This window comes from Podarcis muralis, chromosome Z, assembly GCF_964188315.1.
Source record: "Podarcis muralis chromosome Z, rPodMur119.hap1.1, whole genome shotgun sequence".
NCBI classification, from domain to species: domain Eukaryota; kingdom Metazoa; phylum Chordata; class Lepidosauria; order Squamata; family Lacertidae; genus Podarcis; species Podarcis muralis.
In genome coordinates this window covers 4,251,733-4,267,133 of record NC_135673.1, presented here as the reverse complement: position 1 = coordinate 4,267,133, position 15,401 = coordinate 4,251,733, and the positions used below count along the sequence as shown (strand labels likewise).

Here is a 15,401-nt window from a genome sequence, read left to right as displayed (position 1 = left end):
CTGCAATCTAAAAAATAAAGCAGCTCTTACACAGTACCAGATATCTATGCAAATACCTTTTATTACAGTTGAGCTATTTAGAAAAAAAGACCAGAACATGATAAAAGTATAATACAGATAAGTATCCCACCCATACCCAGGGTGAAAAGTCATCAGACCTCTTGCCTTGTTAGGTCCAAGTAAGTAAGCATTTACTGCCTGCTGTTGGGATTTTTAAATAATAAAAAAAAGCTTGAAGCCTACAAAATCCGTGGCAGAGCTACGTAGTGGTGCAGCAAAAAGATCAGAATTCAGTGTTTCTCAAACTTGGTTCACCACCTGTTAGACTACGACTCCCATCAACCATAGCAGGAACAGTGGCCAGGCATGATGGGACTTGTAGTCCAACAGCTGTTTTATTTAAGAAACAATGGTTAGATGGCCATACTACAGTGGCTCAAGGATGGGTCCACGTTCTTCTCTGCTACCATGGGAAGGCTACCTCTGTTACCAAAGCCTGGGAGATCTGCAGCTTCCTTCCTGGCCACCCTAACCAACCCACTGCCACAACACATGTGTGGCAGAAGTGGACAAGCCCCACAGTATGATTCAAAGTCAGCAGCCGTTCTTGGACACAAGACCCTACCCAGTCTGCTCCATCCTCCTGCACACCAGATACACACTTTCATAGCAGTGCAAATTCATAGAAACAATGAATTTAAAAAAAAAAAAGTTCATCGAGATTGTTTCAGTACTTTAGAAATCAACAAGCACAGAAAAGCTGCAATTCAGTCTGTGATAGCCCAGCTAGGCAGAACTCTACACACCTTTCCAGTGTTTAATCTAGCCCTGTAGCTCTTAAAACACAGACCTACAGCTGTCTTGTTCTCTTCCTACCAGTTTTTGTTTTGTTCGTTTTGCTTTGCTTTGCAACAGTAAAAAAAAAAAACAAAACAGCTGAAACAAATCATTTTCGTTATTCCATTGGAAACCAGTACTCCATTCTTGTTCTTGGTCCACAGCCATCAGAACACTCTGTCGAACTCTGTCTGATTGGTCGCCACCGGATTCCTGCCCTGATTGGCAGGCTGCTGTGGCATATGTCCACCCCTCCTCCTGGGAGGAGCCAGGTACTCAAACATGGATTGGTTATGGGTGGAGAGCATGTTCTTGAGATCAGAGGGCATAGGGTCGGACCAGAAGAAGTCGTGATTCAGGGCGTCATCGCTATCTATCCTTTGGGCAGGATCCAGGACCAGCAGCTTGTCTATGAGATCCAGAGCATATGGGTCTTTGACGTACGCCTTGAGCCGCTCCTTCACCTTGCGCTTCTGCCCTTTCGGCAGGTCCAGCTTCTCATACAGTTCGTACTTATCCATGTTTGGCCACACCTAAGGAGTAACCGGACAAGGATTAAATCCAGAGGAAGGAGACTGATAACCCATTTCAGCTTCCAAGTGTCAAAAAGCCCCATCAGGTCAGGCAAAAGGAAGCACTCCTTTGAACAACCAAACTATGGTTTGTTCCCACATGATGCAGCAATGGCCACCAAATTGGATGCAAGGCAGAGAGCTTTCTCTGTGCCAGGTTTTTCTGATGCAGAAACAGCCACTAAGCTCTCCACCTTGCATGGGCGGACAAGGCCTGCTAAGTGCACCACCTTCAAAAAGGTAGGGATGGTTGCACAGCAGTTGTTCAGACTATACATAATTTCAGCTTTATACACAATCCCCCCCAAATGTGGCCACACACAAATTGTGAGTTTGTACCACAAAGTGACTTCAGCTTAGTGCTACATTGGGTATAACCCATTAGTTGTAAAGAAACTAACAGAAACACTGAAAGTGGTCACTTAAAGATTACTGTCCTAGCAATCCATGGGGCTTCCCTTGAAGAGTGTTCAGAAACTGCAGTCTTCAAGAGCTTCAAGAGGCGTTGCTGGACTGCTAAAGGGAAATGGGAATCACGCCTTCCTAGTGCCAAAACCCAGGGTGTTGAGGATGCTGCCTCCCTCCAGGACTATAATCACCACCGTTCCTTATCACCAGCTGTGGTTGATAACAGCTGGAAGTCCATCACATCTGGAGGATACATCATTGCCCACTCCTAACTTGAACAGCTACAGTGGTCACAAGGCAAGCTTCTGAGCACATTTCAAGGTGGAGATGCCTATGTCACATGCCTGGTCCCCAAGGATGACCCATCCCCAATATTAGCTTGCCTGTGAAGTTAAAACCTTCTTTGCAGACCCTCTTCCAAATGCCCCACCAGCAAAGCGGAGGCAGATGGCAAAGCACAAGAAGAGGCCCTCAGTCATGAAACCTTAACGATGATCACTCCAGAGAAGTTCACATGATATGCTGTATCGCTTCCCTAGGCCTCTATATTTTACCCTCCTTCGGATTTAATTTTAAAAACAGTACACAAAGCATAATTAGCCTGGATGTCGCTTTGCTGTACTGTACAACAAAGTGCTTTATCCCACAGCAGAATCTGAACATGGTTTTCTCAGTGGTAAGTTCCACTTTCCTTGGTGGAGCTTCTTCTAGGAAAGCGAGACCAGGAGGGCAGCCTTAAATGCTACGAATTATCCTAGGCTGGGAAAAACTTTTTTTAAAAAACGGAAAGAGTGTATAAATCTCAGAATTAAAATAATCAAAGCGTGGGAAGTATGTGAGGGCCTCAGCTGTGCTTTGCATGGAAAAGGCACCATGCTCACTCCCCCCACCCAGCATTTCTCAACAGGGGCATAACTAACTGGAGAGACTCAGTGCAGTGAAGTAGATGAACCAATTCTCTGACCCTAAATAAGGCCCATGCTTCTAAAAACAGCAAAGATCATGCCAGCAGTTTAAATATGATCCAGAGATTCAAATGCCATAGCTACTAAATTCAGCTCTTGCTCAAGCATTTGGGAAGCAATACCCCATCATGGATGGGCAGGATTTCATCACAGGTTGGGGGGGGGGGCTCATTTTCTAACCTGAAAGATTAGAGAACCTACCTCCGGGGTGATGCATCCACAAAGCTGGCTGATGAGAGTGAGCTGGTGCTGTTCTGTGTTTCCCTGCATGATGGGGCTTCGGGTCCACATCTCTGCCATTATGCATCCTGCGCCCCAGAGATCAATGGGTGGTCCATAATCTCGTTCCCCTAAACACAAGGAAACTCATTAGTTAATCTCAAAGAAACCAGGGCTGCACAACACGGCTTTAAAAACACATTAGCAATTTGCTTCCGGTCTCAACTGGAAATCCTAGGGTTGCATCCAACTAAGGTGCCCAAGTTAGCCAGTGGGTCTACTCTAAGTAGGATTAACAACCCATTGTGTGGATCTTTAAAGCCCTAGAAAACTGTCTGTTGTATTGCATTTTAAATACGGTTGTTAAACTGTGCCAAGAACTTTGGTTAGCAGGTGGGGCACAGATTCCTCAGGTAAACAAGCAGGCTATCTCTTTACAATATATCAGCAATTTACAATGCAAATTTTAAAAGAATCAAGATAACAGTCTTCTCTTTTAACAGATTGTCTAATCATGCTTTGTGATGAGGAATTCCATGCAGAAGATCAAGAGGATGGGGGAAGGAGAAGCATGGAAATGCAAAAGGCCAGCAGAGAAGGAATGGAGTGATGAACCCTTTTCCCAGACTTGCTCTGCGCAAAGACTTTGCTCAGCGGCAGGACACCTGCTTTGCATGTAGAAGGTCCCAGGTTCTATCCCCGACAGCATCTCCAAGTAGCAGAGCCCTGCCTGAAGCCCTAGAGAGATGCCTGCCAGTCAGTGTTGCCAGTTCTGAGCTAGGTGGGGCCATTGGTCTCTCAGTAGACGGCAGCTTCCTATGCAGAAGGCAAATCTTTCACTAGTCAACTAAGAGGCTAGTAGTAACGAGCACAATTTAGATCCCTTCTGCCAGAAACAGTAAGTGCTTGTCTGCACTACACTGCTTCATGTGGTTGTGAAGACCTCCATGCTGAGGAGAAAGGCGGCAAACAGGCATGTTCATCTTTATATATTTTTTTCAGGCCTTACCCACATAATGCTAAATGCAGCAGTAAAGTTGATTATCTTTTTTAAAATGTAATGTCCAATGAATACGCAAAAAGGAACTTGTAAACCCCATCCTCCTGGCCTTTGGTTTGGACTCAGTCTGACCCTTATGTTTTTCCTCCCCTTATGGTTTTGATCTATGGGCTACTTTTAAAATTAGGCTGCATTTTAAATTGCATTTTAACCTGTATTTTAAATTGGTGTCCTGTCCCCCTCCCCCCCCCCCCCGTTATGATTTTACTGGTGTTAGCTGCCCTGAGCCTGGCTCTGGGTGGGGTATAAATAAAATTATTATTATTATTATTACTAAACCCGGCTCCCTCCTCCCTCCCAGCAGGTCCATAGTCAAGCTGTAGTTTGCAATGCTGGCAGCCAAACAAACTGTTGCATGACCACAGCCGTACCTTTTTATTATATGCTTAGGATCTCAGGGGTATCAAACCCTCCAGCCCTTCCTCTTTCCATCCCTTTGAACTCTGCCCAGGGCAGGCTCACTCTCTTCAGGTCAATTCCCATACAGGCCTTGCTGTGATGGACTCCCCTGAAGTGCTTTTGCCTGACTAGAATGTGCCACTGAAATGTGATATTGCCTCTTGCTTGCCAGAATGTATGGGGGGGGGGTGCATACATATATATATAAATGCCTCCAGTGGCTATGTGACTGGAATGTATCCTACTGAAAATCGTACACACAAAAAAAGCTCCTTTAAGAGGTTGAAGGGGAAAGCACAAACAGAAAATTCTCCTCCCCCCCAAAAAAATTATTGCCTACCCAGAAGCAGCTCCGGAGGACGATACCACAAAGTCACCACCCTGTTAGTGTAGCGATTGGGCTGGCTGTTCTTTGCCAGGCTAAAGGCCCGAGCCAGGCCAAAGTCAGCCAGCTTCAGAACACCATCGCGGGTGATAAGCACGTTGGCTGCTTTCATGTCCCGATGCAAGATCTGGAGAAGGAAAACAATTGGGTAGATGCAGAAAAAAGATTTATTGCAAGGTGCATCCTGAGAAGCGGGCAGAAAATTCCAAAGCTACAGTTCCCAGCTTCCTTCAGGTCAAGAAGCTTAGGAGTAGGGGAGAGTCTCAACCAGAGAAGACCCCCTCACCTTATTCCGGTGGATGTAGTACAGGCCGTTCAGGAGCATTTGCATGACTTTCTTGATCTCCGAAAGTGTAAACTTGACGTGGGCATTGCTGAGGAGTCCAGCCAGGTCATGCTCGCAGAAGTCAAATACCAGGTAGATGCTACCCTTGCAGCGGTTGTACGGGGAGGCTGTAGGAATTAAAAGGAAGCAGCTGCAATCACAGTCTTGCCTTCAAAGGCTCAAGGCAGGTTAAGGCACAAGGATGCAGCATCAAAACCCATCTGGCATAGAAGGAAACGATTTAGTACTCACAGATCCACCCAAAAATGCAAAGCAAAATGTCTGTCCTCCCCACCTCCCCAAATAAGAACTGCTTCTGTCCCTCACATGCTGCCACTCTGCACAGCCCTCTCTCGCAGAACCACCTCCCACAGGTGGCAGGTGTAGCCAATGTGGTGCCCCCAGAAGCTGTTGGGAATACAATGCACATCAGCTCTTGCCAGTCTCACCAACAATCGGGAGGGATGGGCATGCCAGTTAAAAATGTAAAGGCACCTCTGACCATTAGGTGCTGCTGTTTTTACATTCATATATTATAAGCAGTCCTGGAACACTTTTTTTTTTTAGTGTGGAAAGATGGCACACGCCTAAATCTAATCAATCAATCAATCAATCAATCAATCAATCATATCATATGAGTTGTGGGATAGTGATTTCTCAATGCTTTGGACTGTGATTATTATCTCCAGCTTTCGTAAGAACTTGCAAATCGTAAAAACTGCCTTTTTTGCAGCCACAATTCTTACCTTTGGTCCTGCAGATCTCAATGAGATTCACGACGTTTTCATGCTTGAGTAGTTGTAGGATTTTGATCTCCCGTAGGGCTGTGATGGGGAACTAAAAAATAACCCGGACAGTCAGTTAGAAAACTTTCATAAATGCTAGAGATCTATGCTAAACCATAGCTTAATATAAAACAGCAGTGCACTATTTCACATTCCTATAGTTTGTAACATGTTGCTCTGCCCTTCCAGGAGCAACAAACCACAAGCTTTGACTTACCATGACATGCAAACTAGAAAACCTGGCTTGTTTCTTTTCGGAAAAAACCCCAATGGTTACAAAGTTTCTTCTCGTTTTATTTACTTTTATCTATGAATCTCTTCCCTTGAGGACTTCCAAAGGAGTTTATAGTACAATGTACATAAAAAAACCACATACATAGAAAAACAACTGCATATATTAAAACAATTATTAATATTAAAATCAGTTTTTAAAAACACCTTGTAAATAAAATCAATTTGCATTCAAGACAGATGCCAACTGGGACAAAGATTTTAAAAGGCTTGTTGAAAGAGTCTTTAGCAGGCTTCAAAAAGATTACAGAGGAGGCTCCTGTCTGATATGAAACCAAAGGGAGTCTCAACGGGTAGGTGCCACCAACCTAAAGACTCCATTCTGACACTGTGTGGAATGGACCTCCTTACAGAATGGCATCTGCAATGTTAAGTTGGGTATGCGAGGAATAACGCGGTCCTCTAGGTACCCTGGTCCAAAGCTGTATAGGACTTTGTACCCCAATGCCAGTACTCTGAACTTTATCCAGTAACTAATTGGCAGCTGTTGAGGGGCCTCCTCTTTGGGGTTTTGGCTAAAAGATTTGTTTCTACTTCCGCAAGCCTTAGGGTTCCTGCCAAGACTCAGCCCTCTCTTCCACTTGCCATTTGGGCAACACAAGCATCAACCCCTCTCTGCATGAACACCAGAAACAGAAGGAATTATGATACAGCAAAATAAATCCACTGCTACAAGATGGTGAGACAGCAACTGTCTTAGATGGCCTTAAAAAAATGATGCCACAAATTCATACAGAGTGCGTTTCTGAAGTGGGATCAGTCCTGAGAGCCACAACGAAACTTTCCCTTTCAGAGGCCAGGCAGGCAGTCACCTTTATTGTATGTAGCCAAAGGTCTTTGTAGAGGCAACATACTGCTGAATGGTAAACACAAGGATAATAAAGGAAGACTACTGACTTGTTGCATTAGGGCTTCCTGGAAGCATCTGCCTGACCACTCTTTGAAACACAACACTAAAACAGATGGATCCACCTCCCCCTGATCCAGGTTGCTGCACCCAATTTTGCACCCACATTCTGTTCCAAAGATGCACCACAAAGCTACTTTACCTCCCATGCTCATAATCACCCTTACACATGCACACGCTGCCCCCCTCATCCCCCAACACAGCACAAACTTACCCCCTCTTTTTCATTCTCCATCAACACCTTCTTCAATGCAACTTTTTTGCCTGTTTGACGATGTTTTGCTTTGAACACCTCCCTGTAGAGAAAATGGGAAGTGTTAAGATTCACCAAGGACCTGGAGGTGTTTCCACCTGCAAACCCCCCAGAGACGCCTGACTAACTCTTGCTGGATAAATGCTGACTGGAACTCCTGGGTTCCAGAGCAACACCTCTCAGAACACCAGTTGCTGGGAGACGAACAACAGTGCTATCTTCACATGCTCAGCTTCAGGCCTAATCCAGCAGCACCTTCCTTATCTTCCTGTGCAGTCCTCAGGTAATCGAACAGGGAAAGTGCAGCTACCCTCCTAAAAATAAAAAAGCCCACACAAATGGCAGAGCCTTGGGTCTTCTTCACCCAAGGTATACACATGATGAATGGCCTTTTTTGGCACATGTACATGGAGTGAAGCTGCCACTTGATGAGGTACCCTTGGAACAAGCAGGCACTATTCAAAAAGTGCTCGAGTTTCATTTTGTTTTTTGTAAAGTATGTGCGCCCGATGTAAGAAGGTGCATGTGGGAGGGAAGTTGAATCCTACAGTATCCTGCTGATAAGAAAAGCAAGGAAACACTGGCAGATGTGTTAAGATGGTATCCTGTGTCAGGCACATAGAAGGCTTTGCAGAAGGACACAAAACAACGTGAAGAATCCAAGCAAGCTGACACATGTTATTTGAGAGTAACTGGACGAAAGAACATCAAGAAGGTACTGTCCCAACACTGCCTCGATTGGCACTTCTAGTCTAAAATTTAACTAGTTTCCACAGGGTTTCTCAGACGCAAGGCCAGGACCCACAGCTGAACTTTCAGGGGGGCTCAGTGGTACAGTCACCCCCCTCCCTCCTCACTTACCAGTCCCACCCACTAGCTGTGGTGAAGCTTTTTGGTTTGGCAAAAGGCCTGAAAGTCAGCAACTTCTTGTATGCAAAGTAAAGGTGGCTGGAGACAAAGAAATTTGGGAGAGAGGTCTCTCTCTTCTGAGGGGAAAGGGCAAGTTCAGTAGTGTTGAAAGAATTTAGAAAGCAAGATGAAAGGTTAATAATAATAATATCTAATTTAATAAACAAACTGGGAACAGAAAGGAAGGTGATATCAGAGGCAAGCTGCTTTAGGAGCAAGTGAAATGGAAAAGTATAAGAGAAAGGAGATTTAAAAAACTGGCAGTCTGAGTATGGGTGGGAATAAGGTGCAAGCAGTGTATGAAAGGAGTCTGGAAGACAAAATTATAAGAGATAGGTAACTGAGAAGAAAAAAACGAAAGAAAAGGCCTTCTGCACTTAAAAGCTCAGCAAATTCTGCCTAAAATGGGGAGAGCGAACTGCAATACACCCAGAACAAATGTATGTATTTGGCCTGAGGAAAGCTCAGCTTTGGAACTCCTTGTCACTAGGAAAATGCTGTAGCACCTAATTTAAATGGATTCAAAGATGGATTAGATCAGGGGTTTTCAACCAGTGTGCCATGATGGTCGGGGTGCCATGGGCAACACTGTCCTCTGTCCCTTTTTCCTTCCTTCCTTTCTCTGATGCCCTCTCATGTCTCTGCCTCCCAAAGGCTTGTGCAGCTGTTGTAGCAGCCCTGGCTACAAGCTCCCCAGGGGAATGGTGCCTCTGGGGCTGGCCAGGGGATGCAGGTTGCCAGGAGCTGAGGTGGCCTTGGAGTAAGCAAGCAAGTGAAGGAGCCCAGCCTGCCAGTCCACCAGCCCTTGCTTTTGGGAATGGACAGACAAGTGGGAGGCCAGGCAGGCAGGTAGGTACTGTGCTGGCCTTTCTTGTACTTACTTTATGCAAGGCCTGCCTGGGAGCTGAGGGCCCGGTGCTACCTTCCACGGTAAGGTGCTGGCCTCACATTCACCTTTGGCCAGTCTCTGTTGGGCCACTAAGGCTGGGGGCATCCTCTTCCCAGGCCCCTTTGGGGCAGTGTGAGGAGGCACCTCTCTTTGGGGTGGGGTGGGCAGCTCAGAGACCAGGGGCGGCAGCAGCAGCAGCTGCCCAGAGGACTCCTAGGGAGAGGGGAGGAGGCTGAGGGAGCACTCCACAAGGGAGGGTGTTCGAAAAGGGTTCAGGGGCTGCCAGCTCTGCAGGCAAGGGGGGACATAACTGGGCTCCTGAGCCCCACAGGGGTGCCGCAGAAAGAATGCAGTTGGTCAAGGGAGCCGTGGACTCAAAAAGATTGAAAACCTCTGGATTAGATGGTTGTTGTCCCCCCCCTCCAAGTAAGGTGGCTCTCTCATGCAATTTGAACCTGGGTCCCCTCAGGCCACATTCTACCTCTTTTTATGATCTTAATCAGAATGGAGGCACTCCACTCTGAAATGCTTCCAGAAGCAAGACTTTCTCTCCAGCTAATCTACTTCCTGGGATTATTAAGGTGATAAAACGGGGGTGGGTCTGAACCACCTATGATGCCTTGGTCTTCTCCAAGGGAAAATATAATATCAGTACAGTCATTAATAAAGGCTGTCTGCAATCAGCGAAGGGAGCTGGTGCGGGGGAAGCAATTCAGTGTGTGAAACGGGAGTTATTTAAGAGACACGAGCGAGGAACAAGGGCAGCAAGGAGCTAAAGGGGGAAAGGAAGGGGCACCTCAGGCCGCCGCGGTGGGAGCTTGACCGGAGAGCAACTTGGGGAGGCAACTAATCAGGAGGGGTGGGGCTAGAACAGGAAGAACAGAGGAAGCAACCATACAGGAGGCCAGAATGAAGGCGAGGCAATGGGAGACCCGAGGGGAGAGGAAAGGGGGCGGCCCCCCAGGGAAGCCTGCATGAAGGACGCCTGTTGGGAGCCTGTGCTAGGAGCCCATAAGGGAGGCCGTGGGGCTGGAGCAGTGGGGGAGCCTGTGGGGCCCGTGGCGCAGGGATCCGGGAGCTTTTTCGGGGGTGGGGGACCCTGCTGGGGGTGGGGGGGGGTCCACGGGGAGGTGGGGGGCGCGGGGGGCTCCCCGCAGGGGGGCGACGGGCGCCCGGCAGAGCCTCACCCGAAGGTGCCTTGCCCGATCTTGGCCAGCTTCTCGTACTTGGAGACCTCGTCGCAGTAGGGGCACTCCACCGCGTCGTACTGCTTGGCCATGGCGGAGCCGGCGCCCCTGATCTCTTCTGGCTGCCGCCGGCCGCCGTCCGAGGGGCGCAGCGGCACGTTTCCGGGAACGCTTCCGCCCGGCCGCTCCATTTCTCTGCAGAGTTCCACTCGTCCCGCCGCCACCAACGCCACTTCCGGGATACGGGGACTCGCTGCCGTGAGGCACGCCGGGCTTTGTAGGCGGGCGGGGCGGGGCGAGTCCCAGGGAGAGCTCCGCCCCGCCCCGCCCCGCCGGGGGAACCTGCAGTGCAGCGCGCAGGCCTCAAGAGGGAGCCAAACCGCCGCCTTTTATCAGGAAAGGTGGGGGTTCAACAGATGAGATGGGGCGGAATAGGGGGAGCTGAACCTGGTAAATTTCTGCCTCAATTATTTTAACTCGGGTCCCCCCCCCCTTTGCATAATTTGTAGGTGCTGTACCCTCCAAAGGCAGGTCCATCCATCCATCAGGCATCTCTTATTTCCATCTCCCAACCTGTTTACCATCCAGCCTTGATCCAGAGTTTCTGAGAATGCCAAAAGCTATTTGTGACACTTTGATGGGCTAAATAAAATGAGTTGTGTTTTGTTTTTGTTATTTGTTTAGCCCGAGCGCTGCATTTCTCTGTGGGCAACTGTCATCCATGGTGATCAGGGCCAGAGGCAAAAGTGGGTGTGGCCAGAGGTAGACGTGGGAGGAGCAATGAGTGTGAGTCACCCCCCTGCTGTAGCCAACCACGGATGGGAACTGCAGTTCAATCACACCTGGAGGGCAACATGTTAGCTGTCCCTGCTGGCCACACAAAAGCCAGAGCCCTGAGCCATTGGCCTCGGAAGGCAGCAGTTGTACTGGACAGTGATGCAGTAAAGGATTGAGGTTGAATCCTGACAAGACAGAAGTACTGCTCTTGGGGACAGGGGGTGGGCTGGTGTGGAGGACTCCCTGGTCCTGAATGGGGCTACTGTGCCCTTGAAGGACCAGGTGCGCAGCCTGGGAGTCATTCTGGACTCACAGCTGTCCATGGAGGTACAGATCAATTCTGTGTCCAGGGCAGCTGTCTTCCAGCTCCACCTGGTACGCAGGCTGAGAACCTACCTGCCTGTAGACTGTCTTGCCAGAGTGGTGCGTGTTCTAGTTATCTCCCGCTTGGACTACTGCAATGCTCTCTATGTGGGGCTACCTTTTGTTACCGGAAAAATCTGAGGGCTCCCTTGGACAAAAAGTAAAGACACCAACCAGAGTAAATTGAAGCAAATCAGCAGCATGTAGGCTTGGTCTTTATTGAAGAAAGACTGTCGCGACAGGGTGCTCCCCTCACTTGCAGGTGAGAGGAAAGACCAAGAAAAATAGTGTGCCAGGTCTTATAAAAACTTTTGAAAATTTCCCTCCTCTAGGTCAAGCCCACCCCCAGAAACATCATGCATACATTACAGAAAGGAGGGGTTGAGGGAGGAGTTGGTGGTAACCTGAGTGTCTTGTCACCTGGCTGGTTCCTCCTTTCCCCCCACCCCATGAGTCACTTCCAGGAGACAAGGGGGAGTTTGCAGTTTCCTGCCCCCTGAGGGAAGATCTGATCATTGTCCTTTGTTTCAGTCCATGCTGAATCCACTCCCATATGCAAGTTCTTTGTGATCTTGATTGTCTTCTGTCTGGGATCATCAGGGTTGGGTAGCCACTGGGCAGGGCTCTTGTGGATGTGTTGAGACGGTGAAGGGATTATGGCTGACCAGGACCAAGCCACCCCCCTTTGTTAGTTCTTGTCATATGGAGTAAAATAAAAATGGAACAGTGCAATCCGATGTATGGTTGATTTTCTATGAATTTATAACAGAAATGTGGCGTATGTAGTGTGTAAGTGTGTGTGTGTGTGAAGTTTGTACAAGCAGAATGATTGGGGTGGGGGGGTTCCTGCTACACTTTGAAGGTGACCCGGAAACTACAACTAATCCAGAATGGGGAAGAAAAAAAAAACTAATCCAGAATGCGGTAGCTAGACTGGTGACTGGGGGCAGCTGCCGAGACCACATAACACCGATCTTGAAAGACCTACATTGGCTCCCAGGACGTTTCCGAGCACAATTCAAAGTGTTGGTGCTGACCTTTAAAGCCCTAAATGGCCTTAGCCCAGTATACCTGAAGGAGCGTCTCACCCGCCATCATTCTGCCTGGATGCTGAGGTCCAGCGCCAAGGGCCTTCTGGTGGTTCCCTCACTGCGAGAAGCAAAGCTACAGGGAACCAGGCAGGGGGCCTTCTCGGTAGTGGCGCCCGCCCGGTGGAACGCCCTCCCATTAGATGTCAAGGAGATAAACAACTACCTGACATTTAGAAGACATCTGAAGGCAGCCCTGTTCAGGGAAGTTTCTAATGTGTGACATTTTGATGTATTTTTTATCTTTGTTGGAAGCCACCCAGAGTGGCTGGGGAAACCCAGCCAGATGGGCGGCGTACAAATTTATTATTATTATTATTATTATTATTATTATTATTATTATTATTAAAAGAACCAAAGTAAGAAAAACATAAAATTATGCAGTGTTGTTATGAACAGCCACTGCTTACAAATGCAGCGTAAGGTGAAATCACACCAAAGAAGGCTTGAATTGGGTTTAGGGGAGTTGGTCAAAACAGGTACAGTAGTTTGTGAAGATTTGTTGTTGTCGAGCTCTTAATCGCCCATCTATTAATTTTGTGGAGTTGGGGCAGAAGGCTAAGTGGTGAAAGGCACTGCCCCTGAATAAACATATTCCCTGGCGGAGCAAGGGGGAATTTCCATTTAGAGCAACACACATGGCCAATCCTGGAATCGCTGGCCCTTCCCTGGGGTGGTTCAGGCTGCTTGCTGACTTCTTGACCCTTGGACAGACTGGTGCTCTGCTCTGCTGGTTGCCTAACCAACTGGCTTCCTTTCAGGCTGGGCCCAATCTGCTCACATTTCCTCCCCACTCCATCAGATCTTTCAGCTCTGATGCGAAAACAATGGATCAGTTTGTGCCCTGGACCAAAGGAAGTCGGGAATTCCTGTCATGCCCCAGCAGCTACCCAACATCTCTGTGGCACTATGCCACCATGAACCTCCACACACCCAAAAAAAGACTGAGGGTTGCAGAGGTACCCATATTTCAGTCTGGGGGGCCTGTCGGGTGTTAGAGCACTGAATAGACAAACTGTTTATTCTGATCCTTTGTGCAGCACGTCAGAGCATTCTAAGTCCTTGATATGCATCACTGTTTTTCTTTTAACAGGGATAGAGGCCTTGGACTGAAAGCACCCCTCCAAACCTCTTTATCTGCCCAGCAAGATCCTTTCCAAGGCCATGGCCTTCATCAGCACTGTTCCTTTTTCTGAGATGTAGCTCAAAAGCTTGTGCCTCTTTGGGCTCTATTACTGCCATCCCTTCTCTTCTCACAGCTGCTCTGATTCTGCAGAAAGCAGCTTCCTGTTTTCCTTGTAAAAGGGGGCTCCAGGTGAGCCTCCCTGGATGAAACTAACAAAATGAATAACCCACACGTGACACCGACACAAAACCCCACACATACACTCAGTGGAAGAATAGAAGCATAACCACCTGACCCCTCCCCCTCTTCCCCTCTCTTTTATTCTCGACCTAATAATGCAGGCAGCGTCAATGTCTCACAACAAATGAAACTGATCTGTAGAAAACACAAGCTGGAAAAAAAACACAGCACACTTATTTTTGTAAACTAAGAAATCTTTAATAACAATTATAAAAAACTTAACAAAATGAATTTCAAAAGAAACAAATGCCAGATTCTGCAGGAAGAACCAGCAGCACAAATCTAAGAGGGGGAGGCCACCGGCTTGCTAGGAGGACATGTGAAAAGGATCTAGGGGTCTTTGTGGAACACAAGCTTAACATGAATCAATCCTGTCATTGTCAGGGACTGAATGGAAACAGAGGAATGGTGGGAGGAACTAGCTGTGGTAACCCCCAGGGAAGAGCCATGGGAGTGGGGTGGAATGACAATGAGTGGTCAGAAGGAGAAGATGGGAAGAGTGGTTGGAAGCAAAAGAGGTAACAAGCTTTAGTGAGAAGGGAGAGTGTGCAGCAGAGAGCAGTCCAGAATCAGAGGCAGAAGCTGAAGCAGGAGAGGAGGGAGGCCAAGAGGCAGAGATGAGTCTGGCCGCTGAAGAGGCACAAGTGTCTCGCCTTCCTGCTGTGACAAGCTCCTCTCCCACCTTGTTCCCCAGAACCAGAAGAGGCTTGAAAGGACGGAGGAGAAATTAGCACCACACAGGCACAGTCTTTAATTCATAGAATCTTATACCTGGAAGGGATACCAAGGGGCACCTAGTCCAACCCCCTGTAATTCAGGGTGAAAGAGGAGAGCACAAAATATGGTCTGAAACTCAACATCAAAAAAACTAATATCACGGCCATTGGGCCATCACCTCCTGGCAAATAGAAGGGGAAGAAATGGAGGCAGTGAGAGATTTTACTTTATTGGGCTCCATGATCACTGCAGGTGGTGACAGCAGCCACGAAATTAAAAGACGCCTGCTTCTTGGGAGAAAAGCAATGACAAACCTAGACAGCATCTTAAAAGCAGAGACATCACCTTGCCAACAAAGGTCCGTATAGTCAAAGCTATGGTTTTCCCAGTAGTGATGTATGGAAGTGAGAGCTGGACCATAAAGAAGGCTGATCACCGAAGAATTGATGCTTTTGAATTATGGTGCTGGAGGAGACTCTTGAGAGTCTCATGGACTGCAAGAAGATCAAAGCTATCCATTCTTTAGGAAATCATCCCTGAGTGCTCACTGGAGGGACAGATCCTGAAGCTGAGGCTCCAAGACTTTGGCCACCTCACGAGAAGAGAAGACTCCCTGGAAAAGACCCTGATGTTGGGAAAGATGGAGGGCACAAGGAGAAGGGGACGACAGAGGACGAGATGGTTGGACAGTGTTCTCGA

At 47.9% G+C, this 15,401-nt stretch overlaps 1 protein-coding gene across 1 annotated transcript; it reads right to left on the bottom strand.

Moving 5' to 3' along the window:
• Positions 1-43: 43 nt before the first annotated feature.
• On the bottom strand, positions 44-10,641 carry CDK9 (cyclin dependent kinase 9). The gene is made up of 7 exons (XM_028715361.2): positions 10,392-10,641; positions 7,368-7,449; positions 5,917-6,007; positions 5,132-5,298; positions 4,801-4,972; positions 2,984-3,132; positions 44-1,370 (listed from the first exon to the last, which is right to left on the bottom strand). Exons 1-7 carry the CDS (start codon positions 10,580-10,582, stop codon positions 1,005-1,007), a joined length of 1,218 nt encoding a protein of 405 aa, XP_028571194.1. The 5' UTR covers positions 10,583-10,641; the 3' UTR covers positions 44-1,004.
• Positions 10,642-15,401: the final 4,760 nt, after the last annotated feature.